General features: G+C 42.1%; 1 protein-coding gene across 1 annotated transcript in view; it reads left to right on the forward strand.

The window, feature by feature from the left end:
- Nucleotides 1-231: 231 nt before the first annotated feature.
- The window catches only part of CPXM2 (carboxypeptidase X, M14 family member 2), a 76,753-nt gene continuing 53,438 nt past the window's right edge, over nucleotides 232-23,546 (forward strand). The window contains exon 1 of the mRNA XM_071563334.1: nucleotides 232-662. Within this exon, the coding sequence (XP_071419435.1) occupies nucleotides 335-662 (328 nt within the window). The 5' untranslated portion in view covers nucleotides 232-334. The remainder of the gene's footprint in view (nucleotides 663-23,546) is intronic.

Genomic DNA, 23,546 nt, shown 5'->3' on the forward strand with positions numbered 1-23,546 from the left:
TGTCCGTCCGTCCGTCCGTCCGTCCGTCCGTGTGTCTGGCCGGGGATGCCGAGGATCACATGGGGCCCGTCCTGCCCCCTCCGGAGCGTTTGTCCGTCCGTCCTTGTGTCTGGCCGGGGATGCCGAGGATCACATGGGGCCCGTCCTGCCCCCTCCCTCCGCAGCCCCGTCCCGCTGCGCTCCTCGCAACTCCAAACTCGCCCAAAGCAGCGGCGCTTCCCACAGGCAGCCGCTGCCTCTCCTCGAGGGGCTCTGTCAGCTGCCAAAACTCTCTTCTCCCTCTTTCCAAATAAAGTTCCAGCGCTCGCGGAGCAGATTCCGACAAAAGCCAGCGATGATTGCCCGTGGCAAGAAATGCTCATATTCCTCTCAACTCTGCCTCGCTCTCTGCACCTTTGGGCTGGCGTTGCTGGGGGATGTGTCCCGGGCTGTGCCCGCGGACGATCAGGATTATTACCTGCAGGAAATTACCAACAGGGATCATTATTACTCCTTTCCATATCCTGGTGAAGAGTTTTTTCCTTTCACGGAGCAACCTGGAGAGGAGGGACCTCTCCGTGCTGCAGAGACAGAGGAGCGCGCAGGGTTCAAACCCAGCAGGAAAGAGTTAAAGCCGAAGAAAAACAACAAAAAAGGAAAATCCATTCTGGAAACGCCACCAGGTAACTTTCCACCTCCGCCAGAGTTTGGAGTCTGCTGAATCTCACGCTGACTGTAACTTCTAGTGTTAGTGAATATCTAGTTAATAGTAGCCTTGGTAATAATAACAATAAATGTAGTTGTGTTGATGATGATGACAACACATTAATTTTTACTATTCCACAGAACAGATCTGCAGAACTTTCACAGACTTTTTAACCCCTTTCTTACCAAGTAAAGAGATTATTTTAGAGTTGTCATGTATTCATTCTTCTGTACTGTGACTAATACATGGACTTTTCCTTCTTAATTGTTCTTAATTACTCTTGACAACTGGCATGATGTGGGAGCTGCAGTTCTTTAAAGTAAAAGAACAGAGACAGATTCCATAGTAAAAGGTGATTTCAAATAGTGACACTTCTCTTTATCCCTTGTCACTTTAATCTAAGAGAGGTTACTGAATTAATTTGCTTACAAACCTGTGATTTAATTTGAGATTTCACTCTGAAGCTCCCCAGAGGAAGATACATAAACAGAGATCTTCCTGTTAACGACTAAGCCTTAATAGGCTCAGCTTAATTATTGACCTGTAAAATAAACAGCAACAAAAATGCCTTACAATGAAACAGCCACCCTTAATTCCATTTTCTATTTTCTGCACTTGATTGGATGAAAATATACAAGTATTAAAATTTGCAGGAACTCGATCAGTTTTACCACCCAGTTGTGCCCATTAAGACCTAATTGCACCAGCCTGGTGGAAGAAGAGTAAATTCTTTCAGTGTTCCCTGACTGCCTGGTTGGTACTTTTCTGGTTTGGGATACTTCAGAGTAAGTTTGGTCCATGAACTTTAGAGTTGTAAAATCTGGGGTCAAATCCCACTCCCCTATAGCTGAACTCCCCTTTACTTCAGAAGGAAACTTAATGTTAACACTGGAGCATATGGCACAAATTTTGTGATTTAGAGCCCTTGGTACAGCAGAAAAGAGAATAAAGTGTAATAAACTGGCATTAACTTTGTCCAGTTACATCTTGCAGATAGTAAACAAAATATTTTAAATTTAATCTTAACAGACACAAATTAATTAGCAACTGATTAGCAAAGATATGGGCTTTTAAACTAAGAAATAGTGATATGAAAATAAAACTTCTGAAATCTGGAAAACTGTTTGTGGGGGTAGGCAGCGTGGCTTGTCAGCGTAACTCGAGGCAGAGGTCAAGGACAGCAGAAATACCTTGTCTGGGGCAGCAGAGACGTGAACCATTCATGGCCCTCTCTCCCAGGGGCCAGCAGCAGCTTCCCAAGGGGATGATACTGCTTGGACCACCTCAAGGACAGGTTACATGAGTATAGTCATTTTAGTCTACATTAGATAATCTGAGAGTGTTGCTCTTGTTTTAATGTGATGCTTTTAGTTTGGTTTGGTTTGATTGGTTTTTTAATTAAGAAAAATTCTGCTTTCCACCTCTACAGACTGAATCAGGAGGGCAGAAGATAGTAACAGGTCAAGGGGGAATGGCTTCCCACTGCCAGAGGGCAGGGTTAAATGGGATATTGGGATGGAATTCCTGGCTGGGAGGGTGGGCAGGCCCTGGCACAGGTGCCCAGAGAAGCTGTGGCTGCCCCATCCCTGGAAGTGTCCAAGGCCAGGCTGGACAGGGCTTGGAGCAACATACCTAGAGCAACATGGCAAGGAATCCCAGTTGGAACGAGCTGGTCTTTAAGATCCTTTCCAACCCAAACCATTCCATGATTCTATGACCACAGAAAACATATAGATTTCAAAGCTCCCTAATTAGATAGCAGGGTTGTTCTTCCTCAGCTTGGTGGAGTCAATACAGATTTCCATTCTTTAGAGGGAGGCTCTACAGTCCTGCCTTCACTTCCCTGTTGGCTTTTTCCCAGTTTCTCCAGTACCATGGCTTCACACTTACTCCACCAAACAGGACAGTGGTGAGAATATCATCCAACCTGTGAGGGCAAAGTTCATTTGTCTTTACAGACAGGCATATTCCTCATTCCCCATCTGCTGCCCTGAGCACCTCAGAGGCACAGAGAAGGCAGCAGACATGCCAATAACTACCTTCATCCCTTGTGTGCCTCCCTTCCTAACCTGATTTGCTTTATGTGCTGTAGGCACAGCACTACAAAATTTTAACTATCTCCCTCTGCTGAGCTCTTAGGGGAGCATATTGAGGCCTTACAGGTAGTCTGCATTTGGTCATTTTCTAAGAATTAAGATTTTGCAAACGGAATCTTACTGATTTTTCTGTACAGAAAATTAAGGAATTAGAAAAGTAAAAGAAAAAAAAAGAAAAAGATTTTCTTCTTCTCTAGAAAACTCTATATTGTGGCCAACTAATTGGCATGTGCAGGAGTCATTTTCTCCCACTTTACCTGATTCATTTTATTAATTTTATTTATGCATTCAGTCAAGTGAGGTCCTTCCTCAGCCTCTTTCTCTCCCTCTGCATGGCCAAGCACAAAGTCAAGGGGAAGATGGGAGAGGCTTGTGATGCACTACCAAAAGCAGCTGGAAGTGGCTCAGTCCCTCCTTCCACAGCAGGCTTGGGCTCTTTGGACACAGCTGAGCTTCCAAACTTTCACCAGCCATGAGAAAGAAGAGGTTTTAAAGCCTGTGAGCTTTTAAAAACATTGCTAGGGATATACAAACTAACTGATCCCCTCCACCAAACTCCTGCTCCTTGATCCAGCACATGGGCCATTGACATCAACTCAGCAAACTGGCTGAGACTTATTTAGGTATGGGAAAATTCTTTGGATTTCCTTGGGAGCAGATGAACTATTTTAACTGCAACGGGCATAATAAGCCCTAAGGCAAACACCCAACAATGAGAATGGTCACCATTTGCTAAAGATGTAAGTGAAACAGCAGGATTTTAGCAGGAAATTGAATTTGTCAGGCAATTTGAGCTGCAGTGTTAGAAGTTTTTTTATAATATTTGAAATTTCTCCCTTCTCCTCGCCCAAAGGCAGGCAAGGATCAGATCCTGCCAAGGCAGTGACTCTTATGCTTTGTGCCATGTCACCAGGGATCAGTTTGAAATGAAGATGTGTAAATCTGGCCTCTCACAGAGATGCCTAAGTGCTAATTAATACGTATATTTTCTCAAATTTGGATGTTAAGTAGCCAGCTAGAAACAATAATACCATTTTTCAAACAGGTATGTGTGAATAGTAACTCTAAATCTGGGTAAGGATGAGTGTGGTGTATATCTGTATACAACTCTGTGTTTATGCATCTGTCCAGAAGTGGAATTAATTTATTGGACATGCAGTAAATAAGAAAATTGGGGTTTGCGAGGCTCTCTGGCAGCCAGGGCATGTGGGATTAATTAGTCGTAACAAACAATAGCCTGGCTGGGATTTAGGATGAAGAAAGAGGGAGAATGGGAACGTGTGATCTGCCCTTTGGCTGAGCAGCTGGTACTGATCAGCCCCAGCTTTGAATCACAGTGGAAATCATATGGAACAGTCTGAAGGACACAGCACAAAACAGATGACATGGACTCAATTTATTTAAGCTAATTACTAAAGGTGGTGAGAATATAGATATTTATAATCTGTGAAATATTAATGTAGAAAGAAATCCTCTTGAGGCTACTGGGGTTGTAATGTTGGGGGTTTTTCAATATTGTAAGAATCAATATTTGGAAATACTCAATTCAGATGACAGAAATATCAGTCTGCCTCCTTGCCCTTTAAATGACTCATAAATTAAGTGGTACTAGGTCACCTTTGGAAGGTAAACAGTGAGAGTGACAGTTTTGTGTATATATACATACTTCCATTTTCTAATTCCATCCTTGTTTGTACAGGCCTCTCTCCAAAGCCCACTCAAATCAGGGGAAAGAGCCTTGTTAACATCAATGTTTTTCTTTTATGAGGCCTCTAATAGAGTTTAATACTTGGTATCTCAGCTACCATCTGTGGGGCAGATGTCTTCAGAGTTTGGGGGTCTGGGTACAGCCCAAAATTCCTCCCTGAGGTGCCCAGGAACACTCTCAGTGCTGCACATTGCCCTGGGTTGGGACTGAGCAGTTCCCACTGTCAATCCTATTGTGCCCAAATCTGCCACAAATAAATCCATAATTATTTTGGTTTCATTTACAGGACTTGCAGTTCTTGTTCTGGCCATGCTTCAATTCTGAATGCATTTAGAAAATGAAGGAGTAACGTTTATTTATGTGGCAGTGCTCAGGATGGGGTTTAGTGCACATTTGTTTTGTGTTTCACAGATCTCCCAATGTTTGATCTCTGCACAATCAAACCTATGTTTGTGTTTACTGATCATGATTTCCTTTGTCTTGTCTCATTTGGTACTTTCCCCAGGCTTGATGAAGCCCTTCAGATGCATCATTGTTTACTTGCTCCATATTTGTTTATTTTTGTGTAATGTTGCCACCTGTTCAACAATGTAATTCTGAAAGTTTTTGGATCTCTATTTCTTTTTAATTTATGTAGTGCATAGGAATGTCCTGGGTGGGTCAGGGCCTTACTAGAACATGTGTGTGAGAAGAAGTTAAAGGAAGGCAAAGAGAGGATAAAATGCTCAGGGCAAGCAACCAGGAAAATTATCTCGCAGAAAGAGTTTGAATGTATAAAAATAGACCAATAGTACATTAATTGAGGTGTTTGTAAAGATATGAGACAATGAAAGCTGGGAGAAATCAATAAGTGATGAGGAAGAAATGCTGAATCATGGAGATGTTATTCAGGAAAAGATTGAGATGTTTTGGTGCAAAATGGTGGTAAAGATTTGAAGAGCATGTGAAGCTAAAAGCATGACAAGTTTATGGTGTCACTGGGATTTGAGTGGTGAATTTACTCACTAGAAAGAAGATTTGAATGAGTAAGGCATTGAACTGACAGCTGAAAGCACTTGAGGTCACCAAGACAGACCAGGTTTCCAGCTAGATCAGGAAGGAAACAGAAAGATAAGGTAGCCTGTGAACCATCATTGCTTGCCAAAACTGGAAAAGATGGAAAGGGGGAATGCTGGAAACAGGCTGGAGGTGTACCTGAAGAGTGAGGGGGAAGTCTAGGAGCAAAGAGAGTCATCAGATTTTTCCAAAGCCATTTGAAGTCCAGAGTGTTGAACTTTGCTGGCACATTGAGGGTGGGGTAATGTCTCAGAGCCCTGGTTGAGAAGTGATTAGAAACACTGGCAAGGATCCTTGGAGTGAAAGACCAAGGGCTGAAAGCCAGTCAGGGCTGGTGGGTGGTGTGAGTCTGGGTGGGAACAGAGCCAGTGGTGACTTTTGGTAGCGTGTCAGGGACGAGAGGAAAGGTGGGAAGGGAACGAGGAGGGAGCTGGAAATGTGAAAGAGATTCAGGAGGAACAGGAGACAGGGTTTTGGGTGAGGGAACTGCATCAGAGTGTAAAAGGAAGGCTGGGAGATGAGTGTGCATAGGCTGGTGGAGTAGTGGAGGTTATTCAGTGATAAAGGACTTGTACAGGAACTGAGAAGAAAGAAGCACAGGATGTCTCATCTGCTGGTGATGCCCAGCACTGCTGTTTTCTAGTCCATTGGTCTCTTCTCTCTTAAACCTTGTAATTTCCCTCTCTGAGAAGCCTAGAGAAAGTGGAGCATGACCTAGAATATATATTTTAATTTTAAAGCTTTTGCTTAAACTTCTTATTATAGGAACTTTTAAGAATGAACTTACTGGCCCTGGGTCATATTCCATGAATTTTAATATGACCTGTATCACATCGTAATTGCCAGATGTGACAAGCAAAGATGAAAACATGTGGCTTTTAATGAGCTTTCTTTCATCTACCAGCTTCTTTTTTTCCCCTCAGCACTTACACAAATAAGTAGAATAATGAAATGTAACACAGCCATTCAATTTAAGAGCCCATCCTTTAAAGAATGTCACAACAAAAGAGGACAAAGGATGACTAAGAATGAATAATGAGCAATGCCCTCAAAATTGGCCAAACCTTTTTGATTAGTATCTTTCCTTACCCATGGCTTCAATGAATAATGTAACATGAGGGGAAAAAAAATCAGAATAAACACATTTGATTATGCTAGAGAAAACCATTTTCCATGATAATTCTCCTGGCAGCCTCCTCTGAATTCAAACTAATTCTTGAGGTGAGAAAAATACCTCTTTAAAAACAGCTCTTAAATAAAAAAAGATGGTTTCGCTGAATAGATTTTAATAGTATGAACCTGAGCCTGGGCTTGTTCCTGAAATACCAGCATATTACAAGTCACTCATTAGTTGAATTCAACCTTGGTTTTTAATGTTATTCTCTGTTCAGTGAGCTGGCTGGGCAGGTCAATCCAGTGGCTCACAACCAAATTTCATTTATTTCTTCTGATTTTGGAATGAAGGCTTCTGTCAGCTGTGTGAACTCAGAGTCTGTCAAGGAGATGGAATAATGGCAGTGGGAGCTTTGGTGCAGAAGAAATGATTTCTTGAATTTTTGATGTCTGAGCCTTTTCTTCCCAGGAGTTTTTAAGTGTTGCCCATTTCTTTGTTTGTGTAAAGAGCAGACTACCTCGAGACTGGTTGTCTGAGGACAGAGTTGGGGTTTGAGTGTTGTGTTCACACAAGTTGTTGCTTGTGTTTGTGTTGTTGTTATGCAAAGGCTGCACTAGATCTGGAGTTGTTGTCAGGCCTCTGGTGAGGTTATGTCTTGTGGTACTGTTTGGGTATGAAGGAAGAGGAGAACAAACAAAGCTCTGATGTACTCAAAATTATTTATCTTTTAAAATGCACTTTTAAATTCAGTGCATGAACAATGAAACAAGCTTAGTCAGTTAAAACTTCGTTGTAATAATGCCAAGGTCATGGGTTCAATCCCCTGTGTGGGCCATTGACTTAAGAGTTGGACTCGATGATCCTTGTGGGTCCCTTCCAGCTCAGAATAGTCTGTGATTCTGTGAAGGGTGTTCAGGGGACACTGGCCAGCCCAAAGATGGGTCTCTAACACTACTTTGGCTGATTGTTTTTCTGGTGGGGACTTCTCTTCCTGAGCCACACATGATGCTAATCACTGAGCACATTTATCTCTCTCAGGGGCAAGACTTGCTCTTCTGGAAACCTTTCTCTGACTATTTCTGTCAAATCAAAAGGTGTTTGGTGGGGATTTTGCATGTCTAATCAAGCAGTGAAGAATACCTACATTAAACCATTAGTAAAATACACTGCAATGTTAATTCAGTACTTCTGATGCAAACAGATTTGCAATTTCCTTGTAGAACAGCAAAAGGAATATTTATGGTTCCATTCCCCTGTGGATTTATCATCTCAGTGTGGGGAAGAGTGGGGTATTCTGGGTGTCTGCTCTGTGCTGGAGGGGATGGAGCACTATCAGAGAGGAGTGAAGCATTTTAACTTTATTAAGTCACCAGGCAGTGCTAAATCAACTTGACAGGTGTAAAAGGAGAACTTGCTTCTCTTTTCTACCCAGAACTAAAAATGGCAACAAAAAAAAAGGTGAGAAAAACAAGAAGGAAAATGAAGAGATGCCAGATGGTGACTCTGGGAGTCAAAGTGCCTGTGAAGGCATCAGGGGAAGTGTGTGGGGATCCCTTAAAGCATCTTTAGAGTACTTGGGTTTAACTGTTAACCTCTCTAGCCCTGCTTGAATTGGATTCCAAAGGATATTCTGGTGGGTCTTCTGATGAATATCTAAGTCCTCTTTTGGACATAAAGGACTTTCTTTCTGGTGGGTGACAAACTGATGTTAGCAAGCAAGGATTTGCACCATATTAGAGGTTAAATGGAGAGAAGGACAGACAAGGGCCTCATTCCTCCCTTCTTCAGTGATATACATTATTTTTCTGGGCTTTAAAATGACTTTCTGATTCTGGAGGGGAGTTTAAAGGAGCTGTCATATAAATGGAAATCAGCCCCAATACACTGTGAAGGGTATTTTACAAGAATGCCTTTCATAAATTATATGAGAACCTACCACTGTGTCATAACTGGAGAAACTCCTTTTACACTTGGGTTAGGAAGAGTGAATGACTTCCTGTTCTGACAGAGGAGTGCCCCCCAAACCTGCTCTGCCTGGGCTCTGGGAACATTGCAGAAAACTGAAAAAAAAGCTGGGAAGGTTCAGAGGAACACAGTGACTTCAGTATCTGTGACTCATGGGTGGAGTTGAATATCTGATTTAGTAGTGAAAGTATCCAGATAGAGCATTAATCTCTGTTTAAATGTGGTTATTCACCTGGAAATGTAGAGGTCTGTAAATAATAGTCAACAACAGAGTTCTGCTCCTGCTTTCCCACAAGCACTGGCAGGATGCTGTGTTTGCAAAAGTGCTGCTGCATCCAACAGGCCAAACAAGGGACATAATTAAAGTTGTTTTATACATAAGTTAAACGTAGTTCATGTACTGGCAGGTTACATATCTTTCTACTTCCTTCTGCTAGGCAGAGTATCTGCTCTGTAGTTTTTAGCTACTGACGTAGAAATTGCTTTCAAAGTTAATAGTGCACTTGATTAATGGAGCTTTTTTGGGGTGGTGGTGGTGTTTAATTACTTACAGATATTTTTGTCGTAATTTATTTGTTTTTTAGTCTTTGCATATGACTATACATCAGCTTGGGGCTACTTATGAATTATTCAAGCTATGTACCTGGCAGTAATGTTGTTCTCCTATAATTAGCATTATTCTCAAGGACCAAGTTCAACTAACAAGCAACACTCCCTTCCACCACTGGTACAATCACCCCTTATGCCAGATTTGCCTCTAACTCACTCCTTTTAACCACTAAGATAATTTATAATATTGCAATGAGTTTGCCCAATAGATGACAGATTGGATGTCTGAACATAGGACCAGTTCTCAACTTTCCCCAAAATTTTTCCCTGACTTAGAACAGAAACTTCAATTTCAGCCAAACAGCCTGCAAGTAGAACTTAATACTTCAGCCTTTGACAACATGATTTTTCTCCTTTTCTCCCCTTAATTGCTTATGTGCTGAGAACTGCCAAAAGTTGGATTTGATGATCTTGGAGTGATTCTGTGATTCTGAGTTAAAGTAAACAGTTGTTTCAGAAATAGTTATAATATACTTGTCATCACAAGCTGAATGTCAACTCCTCTGCCCCAAAGGACAGACCCACTGAGTGTTCATCCCACTGAGTATTTAAACTGCACTGTCTTTGCACACTTTAAATTCCAAGCAAAAATTCCATCGAGAACTCTGCCAAAAGTATGTCTGGGCTATATATGATCTATATACATGGCTGGGGGGGAGGATGGGATTTCCCATGGTCAGCGTGGAGTGGATTTGGATCTGCTCCATGATGCAGGTGACCCAAGAGCACAGGGACATGCTCCAGGGTTCAGTGCCTGTCAGTGGAGCAGGAGGTTTCCCCTTGGGTGAGGCAATAGCTCTTATGCTGCTGGCAGGAGTGGGACCAGGGAAGTCTTGTAGGTCTAATTCCTAAATAATCCAAATCATGGTGGAGGTAGTAGCATGTGGAATTCCAAATACTGCAGACACATCTGAATTGTTTTGTATTGCAAATATATACTTGTTTTTTTGGTGCTTGAATGCAAGTCAAATGGCAATCAGACATGCAGAGCCCCTACACACTTACAAGAGGAATAGAAGGTGAAGAATTTCAAAATATGATAAAAAATGTTAGTATGGAGTTATGCAGAAAAAATGCCACAGAGCTCTTTGAAAAAGTGCAGAGAAAATAGCACAGAACTTTTTCCTCTGCAAAGTCGTTCCGTATTTCTGCTCATTAATCCTGAATCAGATTTTTTCCCTCCCAATTAACTAGTTGAAAAATGAGGAGTTTTATGCTCAGGGAAGCTTGGCTTGAAGCTTTCCCTATTCCATGGCTTTTTAAATGCAGAATTCCTATGCTTAGTAAATAGTTGCAGCTCCTGTGAGGGGAAGGAGGATGGGGTCTCCAAAGCAGCAGTTGAGTTGTAAGTCCCAAATCATGACCTGAACTTTTCTCATTAACACACTGATGTTGTGCAGTGGAGATGGTGACAACATGGGTTGTTGCCAGCACAACACTTTTCTCCAGGGAAAGGATGTCAATCCTTGCTGAACAACTGGTGAAAAATAGTGTTTATCTGAATGCCCTCCTGAATATTCCTCATTAGGTCCACAGGTTGGGAGATGCATTGCCCTCAGCTTGGATTTTTGGGCTCTCAGCCCTGAGCAACCAGACGTGCATGTGTGCAAATTTAAACTCACTAATATCTCCCATTCCAACTCCTTGGAAGCTTCTGACACTTTTATTTGAACCAGTGAAGCCTCTGATGTGCTAAATGTGGAGCCTGTGATTCTGAATCTTTGCTGGACCACTGCTGAATTGTTAAACAAAGCAGAAAAGGTGTTTAGACAGAATGAATTTTGGGAATATTTTGTGGGCTGCATAAAGCTACAAGATTGTAGGGAGCTGGAATAGGGAGAAAGGAGCTCTGAACACACAGTCATTTGGGTTGGAGAGGTGCCCACCCTCGGAGATATTTGTCTGAACATTCCTTGAACTGCTTTAGCTCCCTTGCTCTGTAGTGTGGAGCTGGAGCTTCCCAACTTCCCTGCTGGAGCTCCAGTCCTTCCCTACAATGCACTGAGATACCAAGAGCCATGTCTTTCTCATGGTAGTTTTAGCCTTTCTCTTTCTGCAGGCAGGAAGCTCAGAGGCTTGTGAAAATGCTGAGTGCTCAAAGTTTAAAAGGCATTAACTAGGCTTTTAAATCTACGGAATCCTTGTGCTTGAGGCATGTTTTAATATATTTATTCAGTTATTTCCCTAAGCTGACTCTTCCATGGTTAGTTTAAGGGCATTTAGAGAGGGAGAAGTAGAACAGAGGGACTCTGGGATGTGCAAAGTGCCATTTTCGTGATGGACCCATGAAAGCTAAAAAGTCATCGGGAAGCTGAAGTCCTTGAGAAGATGAACAAAAGCTCATGGGAAGCACAGCTGGTGAAATGTGGGAAAGGGAGAGCTTGGCTGCAGAGGGTGTTTTCTGAGCTCCTTTAAAAATCCTGCCTTTTTCTAAAATTACTTTAGGGAGTAACATTGGCTTTGCAAGCTGAGCTTAGACTTCATCAGTGGTATATTTTCCAGTGGGATTCCTGTGCTGCCCTGGGGTTTGTGTCCCCTCAGTGAGCCCAAATGGCAGTCACAGACCTCTCCCAAGGGAAGCATCCCTCCTGCATCCCAACAATTCCACTCCTGTAGGCTTTTTATTTATTTATTTGCTTTTTTGGCTATGGGTCCATCTCCTCCCCCCCCTTTTTTTTTTTTTAAGTAACTGAGGGTACTCATATTTCAGTCCAGTCCTGGATTTTATTTTCTCAAATCTTAGCAATTTACTTGTTTCTTCAGGTTTTACTTCTTGTTTCTTCAAACTCAAATCCTCTGCTTTCGGTGGCTTCTCAACAGTGCAGCAGATTTGACAAAGTGGGTTTTAATGGAAAGAAGAAAGCTCTGCAATATGACAACCTAAATCTTTTACTTTTCTGCTCCTCTGGATATATCCAAAGAAGCTCTGGTTATTTTCTTTGTGCACCTGGCCAATTTTTTATCCCTTCACTGAAACAGTTTTCCAGTGTTTGAGACTTTAAATGTATAAGCCACTTCTGATGTTTTGTTACTTTCTTAGACTGTGCATCTAAGATTTCACAGTCTATCACATGAATAATTACGTCAAATAAAAAAGAATAATTAAGTGAAAAGCAAACAACCCAGTCAAATTTACTTTTTATTTTGCTCTGTTCTAGGAAATACAAACTGATTCCTTTTTTAAGTGTTGGGTAGGAGCACAAAGTTTGAGTTCAGGGTAATTATAACCACACAACTTTCTTCTGAAATCATTGTCTGAGCAACAGCTCCAGGCGCTACAATGACTTCTATGCTGTGTGAGAAGTGTTTGGGTTCATGAATTCCTCTTATTATTTCAAATGAAATAATAACAACAGTTGTGATGTTTGAAAAAGAAAGATGTATAAAAATCTAAACTCCCTGCTAGAGCAGACACACCAGGTCTCCATAAAACTCAGACTTACACTTTATAAAAGGTTTCAAACCCAAGTTGGATTAGTTTTAGGTATTTCCTGTCACAGGCTCTCTATATAGGTCGAGTATTTATCCCAGATGTGCAACCTGGAGGAGGACTCGGAGCAACTGAGAGCAACCTGTGGAGGGTGAGGACTCCCAGGCAAACCCCGAGGCTCGAGCAGTGCTGCCACCACCCCAGTGATGTCCCCTCCCACTGGCACAGCAGCTGCTGCTGGAGGAGCAGGGATAGTAATTCCAAGGGGTGCAACTCCAGGTGGGTGCTGGGGTGTGATGGTGGGCTTGGCAATCCCTGCTGAAGTGGTCAGCCCATCTTTGAGGGTCTTCTTCCTTGTGCGTGGAGGCAAATTTTAAAGTCACTTAAAATGGATAAGGATGGGTTTTTCCCAAGGCAGCAGAGCAGGACTGATTGTTGGAAAGATGATCCAGGACGACTCATCCAGGTCTCACTGCAGATACAAACTGCTCCTAGTCTGCATTCTGTTGGTAATTGCATATTTTTAGTTTTAATCATAAAAAAATGAAAGATGAAGACATTTCAACTCTCAGCTGACTGATGACTCTCTGCTGCCTAAAGGCACAGCTCATGCTGCTTCATCATCCTGGCTCCCATCAGGAGCTAAGCCAGGAAGCTAAACTGTAAAAAACAGCCTGCTATGAAACCTAAAACTGAAGAGCCAAGTGATTGTATCTCCCTCAGTGATTTACTTGTGTTAGTCTTTGGGCTGCCTCATCAGAGGAAGGTGAAGTATCTCTTTCAGTATCATTTTCAGCACTTTTTCCACCTTGTTGAGGAGTAAAAATATATAGTTTGGTCTATGCTGGAGCTTAACTTGATTAAAGTCTGAGTAACTTTGAGTGGTATTGAGTGTGATGTGGCTGATTTCAGTCTTTCTAAAGTGTAAATGCAGAATTGTGAGTGGAAGGAAGTGTAGTAGTGGGATAAAATTTAATGGCTCATCACTGCTGAGGAGAACTTTACAGTTCCTCAAGTTTTTCCTGCTCAATGTGTGTGGGCTTCATGTGTGTGCTCAGGAGGTGAGAAACTGGGTGATACCATAGCAGTGCCATCTATTTTAGTGAAATTAGGTGTTTTTAGAGAACTGCTGAAGCTGTCCATGTGTGTTTGCCCCTTAGGTCTCCTAAAGCCCCAGGTGTGCAGTTCTGATGCTCGGGGTGCAGCATCTACACCCCCTTTCCTGTGTCCTCCCACTTGGGTCACCTGGGATCCATCTTTTGCTCCAAAAGCGTGGCTGTGCTGCAAAGTCCTCAAATTCTTGGGAAATGCCCATTTCCAGGGCCAGAAGTTTTGATTATTTTCCAGTTTATTTGTGGTTTAGGAATTTCATGTCACTCTGTACATCTGCCTAGTCAATGTGCTATACCAACTATGGATATGTTTACTGCTGCATAAAGTTCCTACTCCAGCTTTCACAGAGGGGGAGGTCAATAATTCCACCAGTTTTACATTCATACAACTTTATTTTTGTGTTCATACTATTTTTGGTAAAATAAATAGAATTGCTAACATGGTTAAACCAGCATTTCTAAGACATCTCATTTATTGAGCTGGGGTTGTATCTTAAGATTGCAGCTATTTTCAGTCTTGGGTTTGTATTTTTTAAGGGTATTCCAAGTTTCAGTGTTTATTTTTAATGGTTACAATTAATGTTCAGTGTGAAACCTTTAGTCTTGCAGCACACCTCAGTGATTTGACATTTTAAGCTATTTCTGCCATGAAGATGTGTTTTTAATGGTAATTTTAGTCCTATACCCAGCCATTGTGTGAGTGGTCTGTCTCAGTTCTTTTCTCTATTGTTTGGCTGAATCTGTTTGGCTCTAGAGAAAAGAGGATGGTTGTCATTTTTGATGGCTGTGCTCAGTTTTGTGGCTTTAGCTGGAATTACAGAAAGTCTTCTCCCTGTGCTTCAGAAAAACATCAGAGGAGACATTTTTAAGTGAATAGCACAGAATTCAGCTTTAGTCAAAGCTCATAATGAAAAGTTAAGAATTGATATGATATTTTTCAGGCTGGATTTGTTTTTTGCTATTAAAGATAATAATGTCTTCTTTAGAGTGACTAAATACACATATTCCTCTGTGGAGAAAGTGAAAGATTTTTCAGGTGTGAGAAGGTACCTTGTGCCATGAGCAAGTGGAAACAACTCTTGGGCTATGTCTGGAGTGATACTTAATACCTTTATGTGCTGATGGTCAGCACTGGATGCAGCTTGTCCTCCCATCATTTCACAAAGTCACGGAATCATGGAATGGTTTGGTTTGGAAGGGACCTTAAAGACCATCTTGTTACATCCCCTGCCGTGGGCAGGGACACCTTTCACTATCCCAGGTTGCTCCAAGCCCTGTTCAACCTGGCCTTGGACACTTCCAGGGATGGGCCTGGACACCATGACCAGGTTTGCAATGTGATTCCCACCCAGAGAGATGGTGATCACCAGCAAGGTGATGTTCCCATGGGCAGTGAGGCAGAACTCCTGGGCTTCCTGCTTGCACTTGCCTTTCTCTTCTCCTAAAGAGACCTTGGGAAAGAGAGATGAAACCAGTTTGAGACATGGACTAGGCATGGACAGTGTTTCCATGCCTACCCTCCTCTCCACCTGGAGCAGGCTGCAGTCTGCAGGCAGGTGAGGGTGTGGTTGCTTCTTCCTCCGGAGTAGAAGGACCACAGGCAATGAGAAGCAGAGCCACAGGCTGCCTTTGTGCATGTGGGATGCTCACAGACTCCTGCATTGTCCCTGTCACAAATCCCATCTCCTTGTCAGGCTGTGCAGTGGCAGCTTTAGGCAGCTCAGGGAATGTATGTGGTGTCTGGGGTTTAGATGAGCCTCAAGTCTGAAGGCTTGGCCAGAAAACTCCCAGGGAAGAGGCTCTCTGGAAATTCCTCCTCCTAGTTGTGCCAGGAATAATAGAAGCTCTTCCTGCTAAATGTTTTGTTGCTTCTAGAGCCAGCCACAAACTTTTGTGAGAGAGCAAAAGTATGAAAAGTAATGAAAGAAAATGAAAAACTCTGCCTTCTGAATCTCAGAAATGTTTGGTTTCATGTCAGACCTGACTTAAAGGATCAAGATAATTCTTAATTTATTCTTTATTTGCCTTTGGTTGCTGAATTTTCCATCAGCCTTGGAAGAAGGACAGGAGACACTTTTTATCCTTGCATAGAATCTGTGCCCTGCAACATTTTAAGCAACTTTTGTGCCCAGTCCTTTCAGCTGGTCCACAGTGTTTGGTGGCATAAAGGGTGGAAGTGTTCAGTGTCTTTGCACCATGGGGTGGACCTGTGTGTCCCTGACATCAGACATGGGGAGGACAGAACTCTGGTGACCTTGAAGCTGTTTCAGGACTGTCACTCTTGTCCACTGCACCTGACTCCAGTGGGCACTTTCCCTGCCCAGGATTGGCCTTGTGCCCTGAGGCAGGAGCAGTTTGTACCCACCCTGTAACCCCCTCCTCTCCCAAAGAGCAGGTTCAGTTTCTGAAACATGAGTACTGAGAGACACATGAAAGGATAATGCAGCAAATATCTGGCTTTAGAAGCTTTAAATTAACAGAGGGCAGGTTTAGATTGAGTATTGAAAAAAAATTCATCCCTGTGAGGGTGATGAGCCACTGGCAGAGGTTGGGCAGAGAAGCTGTGGCTGCCTCATCCCTGGAAGTGTCCAAGGCCAGGTTGGACAGGGCTTGGAGCAACCTGGGCTAGTGGAAGGTGTCCCTGCCCATGGCAGGGGTGGAATGAGATGAGCTTTAAGGTCCTTTCCAACCCAAACCATTCCATGATTCTGGTGAGACTCCTATCAGAATGCCCACCAAGCAATTTGGGATTAGAAAGCACCTCCCTTTCCAAAGGCTGAGAAGCTGACAAAACACAGCTCCTTGGCCCAGAGGGCTCTTGAGAAGATGGTTGCAAAGAAGAGGCTTTATCTGATCATCAAAATCAGCTCTGAGCTATCAAATGCAACACTTGTGGAAGCCTCACTCAGGCTTTGCTCTCCCCTACAGACCTTGAAAGTGGCCTTTCTGATTCAAGGAAGCTTTGGGTCAGACCTCTAACTAAAAGCTTTAACTAAAAGTTTGGCTTCTAACTAAAAGTGGTTTTGCCCTTTTTTTGTTTAAAATCTTCAACAGCAATCATATGTTGCAGTGCTCTGATAAATGTTGCTCTTCCCTTCTGAGAGAAGTCCCTGATGCCTTAAACCTCCATGCAGTGTTTGTGGCTTGACCTAGAAAAATATTTAGCCAATAATTATTGTGGTTTTAGGGTAGGAAATTTTGGCATCTCCTTAATTCTTTATTTGATTTTAGATCTGGGACTATAATTTAGTATTTTGACTTCTGTGCAGGGGAGTTGTTGGAAGTGCACGTTGCTCCCTTTGTTCTCTTAGAGCTCTGGGAGTGGGTTTTTCACAAAAAGCAAAGAAAGGCAAATAAAAGCAAAATGTGTGTGTTTGAGGAACCTTCTCCTGCCTCAAGATGCTCCTGCAAATATTCTGTGGTGCATGGGGGCTGGTGGCTTGAATTCAGGCTGCAAAAGGAACTTGTATGTCATTGTTAGCAACATTTTGGGCAGGAATGAAGTCAGAAAACTGCTCAGACTGAAATCCGTGGTCTTGTTTCCAGGGAAAAGTTGGACCATGACAAGTATAGACTGTGACTCATGAACATCTGTGGAAATTTCACACTTCCACAATCACATCATCAAAAGCAAAATTTAGCTAGACCACATTCACCCCCCCAAATTTGCCAAGACTGTAAATATAAACTTTAGACAACAGAGAACCTTTTTCTGTTTAAATCAGCCCCCACAAAGGCTGTGCATCAGAGAAAACCAAGCAAAAATGATTTTCATCAAGTTGAAGGCCAGCAGAAATGTGCTTTTATTGTCATTTGACCTTGCAGGTTCATTGCAGTATTAAAGTACTTTGCATACCTGTGACTTGAGTATTCCTTTACCCACAGGAATTAGACTGCCAGAGTTTCCATTAAAAGTTTCTGCTGTTGGAAGATGAATTATCGACCAGACTTTTTGTAGGAAAAATTCTAAATTTAGCTGTTAAGGCAAAATTTATTATATTGCCCTCATTAAGAATTTTTGTGCAAGGCCATAAAGACCTAAGAATAGTAGGAATATAATGAGCATTAAAGTCTTCATTGTCATAAAACATATTTTTAGTTTTGTGCTTAATTTATCTACAGCAGGAGCTTCACAGTTTTGTATCTTCTTTTTTAACTACATGTTGAAATGTTTTGCCTAAAGAAGACCTAAATTCTGTATCTGCCTGGGGATGAGCCAGAAGAAACAAGGAATCAAACCCTAACTATGGGATAGGATTTTGCCATGAGATACCTGACTGCAAAGTGTGTTTTAAGTCTGCAGAGAGCAAGGGATGAGTCTATACCCAAGTCTGGAAGTCAAATGGGTTTACAGAGGGGGAAACATGGTATTAATTACAGTGATTTGTTGCTTCTAGAGTTAGAAATGGCATCCTAGAGAGTGTCATGCTGTCACCATCCCTGCTTCCCTTCCAACAGGGACGAATCACCTCCACTGCTGTAGGTACCTGCTGGCCCCTGTCACCCTCTGGACTTGGTCCAGCTCCTGCCACACCAAGGCCAAGATGTGCAGCATGGGGTTAACCATTTAAACTGAACAGCATCATTTTTAAAGGCACTTCAGTGTGTATTGTTGCTGCTCACTGCAGTGATAACGGGACTTTCTGAAAATCATCCTGGCAGTGCATTTTTTTTGATGGAAAATGCACAACTTAAAGAAATCAGTTACACTGGAAGGGCGATGAGGTTTTTCTGTCTGTCATTGTGATGTCCTTCTGTTGTCTTGGTGGTGCAAATTCAAGCCCCAAATGCAAAATTACAGATACCAACAATAAAAAATCCTGGCACTAAAACTTTGCATAGAGAAACTTCACCATCAGCACTGCCTCCAACTCCTCTTGCCTTCTCTAAAATTCTGTGTCTCTGTAGTGTAACATCCTTTCTCCCCTCTTTTGAAGTGCAGGAGGATTCTTATGTGTTTAAAAATGACAAAGCTCTTGGAGCTAAAACACATTTAAAACTGTAAATGTAAGTAGTCAGGGTACATTCAACCTCCAAACATTGAGGACTGTCAGACTGGACAAGGCTGATTCTTCTCCATTTCTAGATCTGAGCATCACAGTGCATGAGGAGTTAGACAAGCACAGACTTGCAGGAATTGAACAGGATTATAGGTATGGCTCTTAAATTAAAAGTGAAGAGGAAATATGATGCTTCTCCCTTTCTTTCCATTTGAAAAACTGAATGTACTCCTAAATTGATGGAAAACACTCTTTAAATAAAACAATCGTTTGTCTGCTTTGCCTCCAAAAGGAAAGGACAGGCTGATTGCCTAAATGCATCTTTATTAGATACAAGAGCTATAAAGGCAGTCTGGGCTTATCTGCCAACCTTTATTTAGGCTAAAAGAGAATAAAATAAATGAATAATTTAGGCAATAGAGATGAAGACAAGTGTCTTCCTTGCCCTGCTCATCCGTATACCTTCTACCTGTGGAACTCACATGTTTCTAAGGATGCCTGATGACACACTGGGGTCATACAGAGCAGCTCCAGACCAGCAAACTGGCTCTGCAGAAGGTGCTTTTTTTGCCCAGAGGTTCAGTGGAAGAGGCTGCATCAGTAGGGCACAGCCATGACAAGGATGAAACTGATTCCAAATATCCTCCCACATGCTGAGATTGCAGGTTGAGCTGACACTGGCTTGAGGGGGAGCTCAGCAGCACCTTCAGGTAGTGCTCTCACCAGGGGCCAGCCTAAATTACCAGGGGGAAATTCGGATTTCAGGAGAGGAGGTTGTGACTGAAGTAATTCCGAAGTGTTTCCTGCTGCTCATTTGTAGGGGGAGGTGATGGTTCACAGTGAGGATGCACCAGAAGTGCCTTTCTGCCCTCAGGTGCCACCAGCTGGGTGACTGGGAGAAGCATAATTGAAAATCACAGACACTGAGATATGGCCCTTTAGCATCTCTGTTAGGAAAGCTGCTTAAAAATGGAAACCTCACAAGAACACATTGCAAGATACAAATGTTATCAAGCCTGAATCCAAGCCCTGTTTCTTTTTATTTCTTGGAATTAATTAATTTGATCCAGACATGTTATTAAAATGTCTTGTTTCTGAAGTGTATATCTATCCATGGTTGCAAATCACACACAGAATCATGGTTGGATATGGGCCAGGAAGAGAGAAATGCCCCTAACTCAGCCTCTTCCCTGCACCTGCAAGTTTAATGCTTGTTTTTCTGCCTCTAAATGCTCTTGGTCCATTTTGTTAGTGAGTTGTTACATTCATAGGATGTGTATTTCAATGCCTCTCAAGGCCACAGTTGAATTTCACAGGTTTTCTGACGATTACTTTTTAAGCCAGTTAAACAACCAAATAATTTGGTGATTTCCAGTTGAATCCATAAGGGCTGAACTGCTCTGATTATTCTTGCTCTCCAGTTTCTGTAGCTTCCCCAAGGTTTTTTTTCAAACTAGAATGAGAACACAAAAACATTAATACAGTCTTATTGATTGGGTGGCAATTTGCACTCTTATATGGAAAGTTTTGCAAGTTAAATAAAATATATTAAGGCAAAGCTTTAAAAAGCACAGACTTTATGAATGCCATAAATCAGCTTCTTTTCCCATATGTTTTTCAAAACAAGGCTGTCCTGGTTATCTCCAGTAGCTTTAAGAAGCAGGGGACACACACCCCAACAAAACAATTTATCTGAAATTAAATTCACAGTATGACTCAGGACTTTTTTCTTTTTCAGCAGTGAAATGCCAACTTTAGGTGGATTTTGTTTTATTATAATAAGTAAATTGAAGTTAAACTGAAGAGGCCACACTACAAAATTTGTTTACATTACAGATTTTTTTTTTATCTAAATGCTCCTCTTTTCAACCCTTTATTGATGCTGGAATTCATGTGCATGTGGAAAACATTAATATTCTTAAAGTGTTCATATTCAAATATTATGGCTATAATTAGAAGATATTATTTTATTTAAAAGCAAAATCAAAGGTGGTTCTTGTGGAAAACTGCACAAATTCCATCCATCAAAGCTGCTGCAAACAACAGGCTTGAGGACTCCAAGAACATCATCCCTGTGCAGAGCTGCACAGATGGAAAAAACTAAAGGTCAGTGGTCTTGTAGGAAGAATCCTGTTGCTCTGCTCCCAGTTTGGGATAATCACTGGAGAAAGAGGAATGAACTGCGGAAGAAATTATTTTCCTTGATTTTCAGTCAGTTATTGGAGCACAGTATTCAGTTTTGTTCTTGCTGAGGTAAAAGAAAATTAATCATTATGTGATTTGGTTAGTTAGTGAAGTCACAGCTTAAAGTTTAGTTCACCTCCCAAGAAAGCAAGTTAGGCATTTTCTCACTAATTTATGTGGATAACAGTCAAAAATAAATTCCTGGATACTCCTGAATACCTGGATCTTAAAGATTTTACATGAAATATTGTAAGGCTTGAGCATATTGGGAAAGGACAGTGGGTTGTGAACAACCCATTGCAGAGCTGTCCCCAGAGGTATCTGCCCTGCCTGTAGAGCCCCTGCCTGCTCATTCAGCCTCATCTTGTTTCTCTTGATAACTCCTGCTAAATTGAGCATCCCATAATATTGGCCTGTTAATCTGATGCACTCACAGACAACACAAGTAAGTCATCCTTGAAAAATAAAGAGCAGTGAAGCACCTTTATCTGAGACCCATATGAACATTTTTGGGTCTATTATTGGGCTTCAATTTCTCTCAAAACAGAGACATTAAACACCAAAAACACCAGGGAATTTTCTTCAGCCTGTAAATACCCATCGTGCAGTCTAAACCCATGGGCAGCCCAAGAATATTGCAGGTTTGTAGGAAATTAATAGCATTTCAATCTAAATAAAACCAAACCTGCTTCTTGTACATCCACTGGCAGGTGCATGACAGTGCAGGAGCCTCAGCCAGGTCTGCCAGGCACCTGCCAGGCTCCAAACAATGCCTTTCCTACAGGACTCCTGAAAATAGGACCCTGCACAGCAGAGAGCAGTGGTGGACAGGGCCTGGACATCCCATGCCTGTGCATCCTGCAGAGCAGGGATGTGTTGACTGCACCTGGGGCAGCTCCATAAACCTTTGCTGCACTTTGGTAGCAGCCGTGAAACACTAAAGTTTATTTTCTAACTCCCAGCAGTACCTGCAGATTGCCCCTTAGCTTTGTTAGGTGCAGCATAAGCTTGGAATTAAATGATATTTAATGAACTGAGTGTGTAAAAGCAGTTTGCTTTTCTTTGCAGCTCAGACCTGGCATGGGGAGTTCTGGGTAACTTTTGGATGTCAACTGTTCACAAAGGAAAATAAACCCAAGTGCAGAAACATCCTCAGGATTGCACCATGAGATTAATTGCCAAACCTGTCTTCAGGACTGAATTTGTTAAAGAGAGACAGGCATTTCCCAGCTGTGCAATTTACTCCCAGTAGAGATCTGTCAGAGCCTGAGCCTTCTTCTAGTCAGAGGATGATGAAAGATGAAACACTCTATAAGGAAATGCAATTAAAACAATCAGCCAATGAAACCAAAATCCTCCCAGCTATTCCTTCCTCTGGCTTTCCTTATGCATCCTGTCTCTCTTCGGTTTTGGATGATTAAATCGAAAGCTCTTTGGAAAGAGGAACTGTCTACATTTTGTCTCTTATGTAATGCTAACATCACTGTTGGTACTCTAGAAAATACATTATTTTTTAGTATTTGTCTTTACAGCCTCTAATGGAGACATTTGACCCTGGATTTGTACGACAACTTCCGTGAGGATGAACAAAGCAACAACAGCGTGAACTGACAGCACATAATACTTTTCCTGAGGGATTTTAATTTGTTGTGATCTAAAGGGGAGCACGGGAAATCTCATGTGGCTTGCCAGTTTGTGCATAATGGTGCAAAACTGCACCTGAAAGTTGAGCACAGCCAGGATGAGATTCCCAGGTACATTCTCCAGCCCTGGCACAGCTGCCCAGGGCAGAGGTGGAATCCCAATCCCTGGAGGGATTTAAAAACCATGTGGATGTGCCACTTGGGGACATGGTTAGTGGTGGCCTTGGCACAGCTGGGGCAATGGTTGGACTTGTGGATCTCAGAGGTCTTTTCCAAAATAATGATTCTGTCAACTATGATACCCTCGTGACATTTTGGTGATTGGTTAAAAATATATATGTGGGATGTATGGCATCTGCTTTTCTTTCTTTGAGGGCTTGCAGAATTTGGGGCTTAGAGAGATGTCCCTTCATTTAAAAATTGCTCTCTTTGTGCTTATCCACTTCCTCTGCAGAGCTCAGCTCTCTGGCCTCCCAGACCTCTGTAATAGATGCTGTTGTGCAACAGGAGGGACTGTGATTGAAGTTTCCAGAACAGATTTTAATTAGAAACATAACTTCATACAGTAGCTTGGAATGAGTACAGGGAAGGGAAAAAAAATCAAAGCAAGAGTTGAAAAAGTAAATTCCAAAACGGAAAATAAAAGGGCATTTTACTGGGGTTTTGTACTGAAAAGCACTTGGGAGGAAATACTGAGCTTATCCATGAAAAATTGAAGCACAGAGCAAGCAGCAATAACTCTCTGAGACCCTCAGAGTGGGGTGGAATTATGTTGTCTCTTGGGTTTTCTGAGAGCTGCCATTTCTCACTGCCCTCACACTGCTGTGCTCCTTTATCCCAGTGAGGATCCCGTCCAGCTTGGCACTGCTGAGATCCACCAACTCAGAACACTTGTTTGTTTGTGTTGGTTGTTTAGTTGTTTTTTTTTTCCTGTTTAATTAAAA

The sequence above is a fragment of the Pithys albifrons genome, chromosome 9 (genome assembly GCF_047495875.1).
Source record: "Pithys albifrons albifrons isolate INPA30051 chromosome 9, PitAlb_v1, whole genome shotgun sequence".
Lineage (NCBI taxonomy): Eukaryota > Metazoa > Chordata > Aves > Passeriformes > Thamnophilidae > Pithys > Pithys albifrons.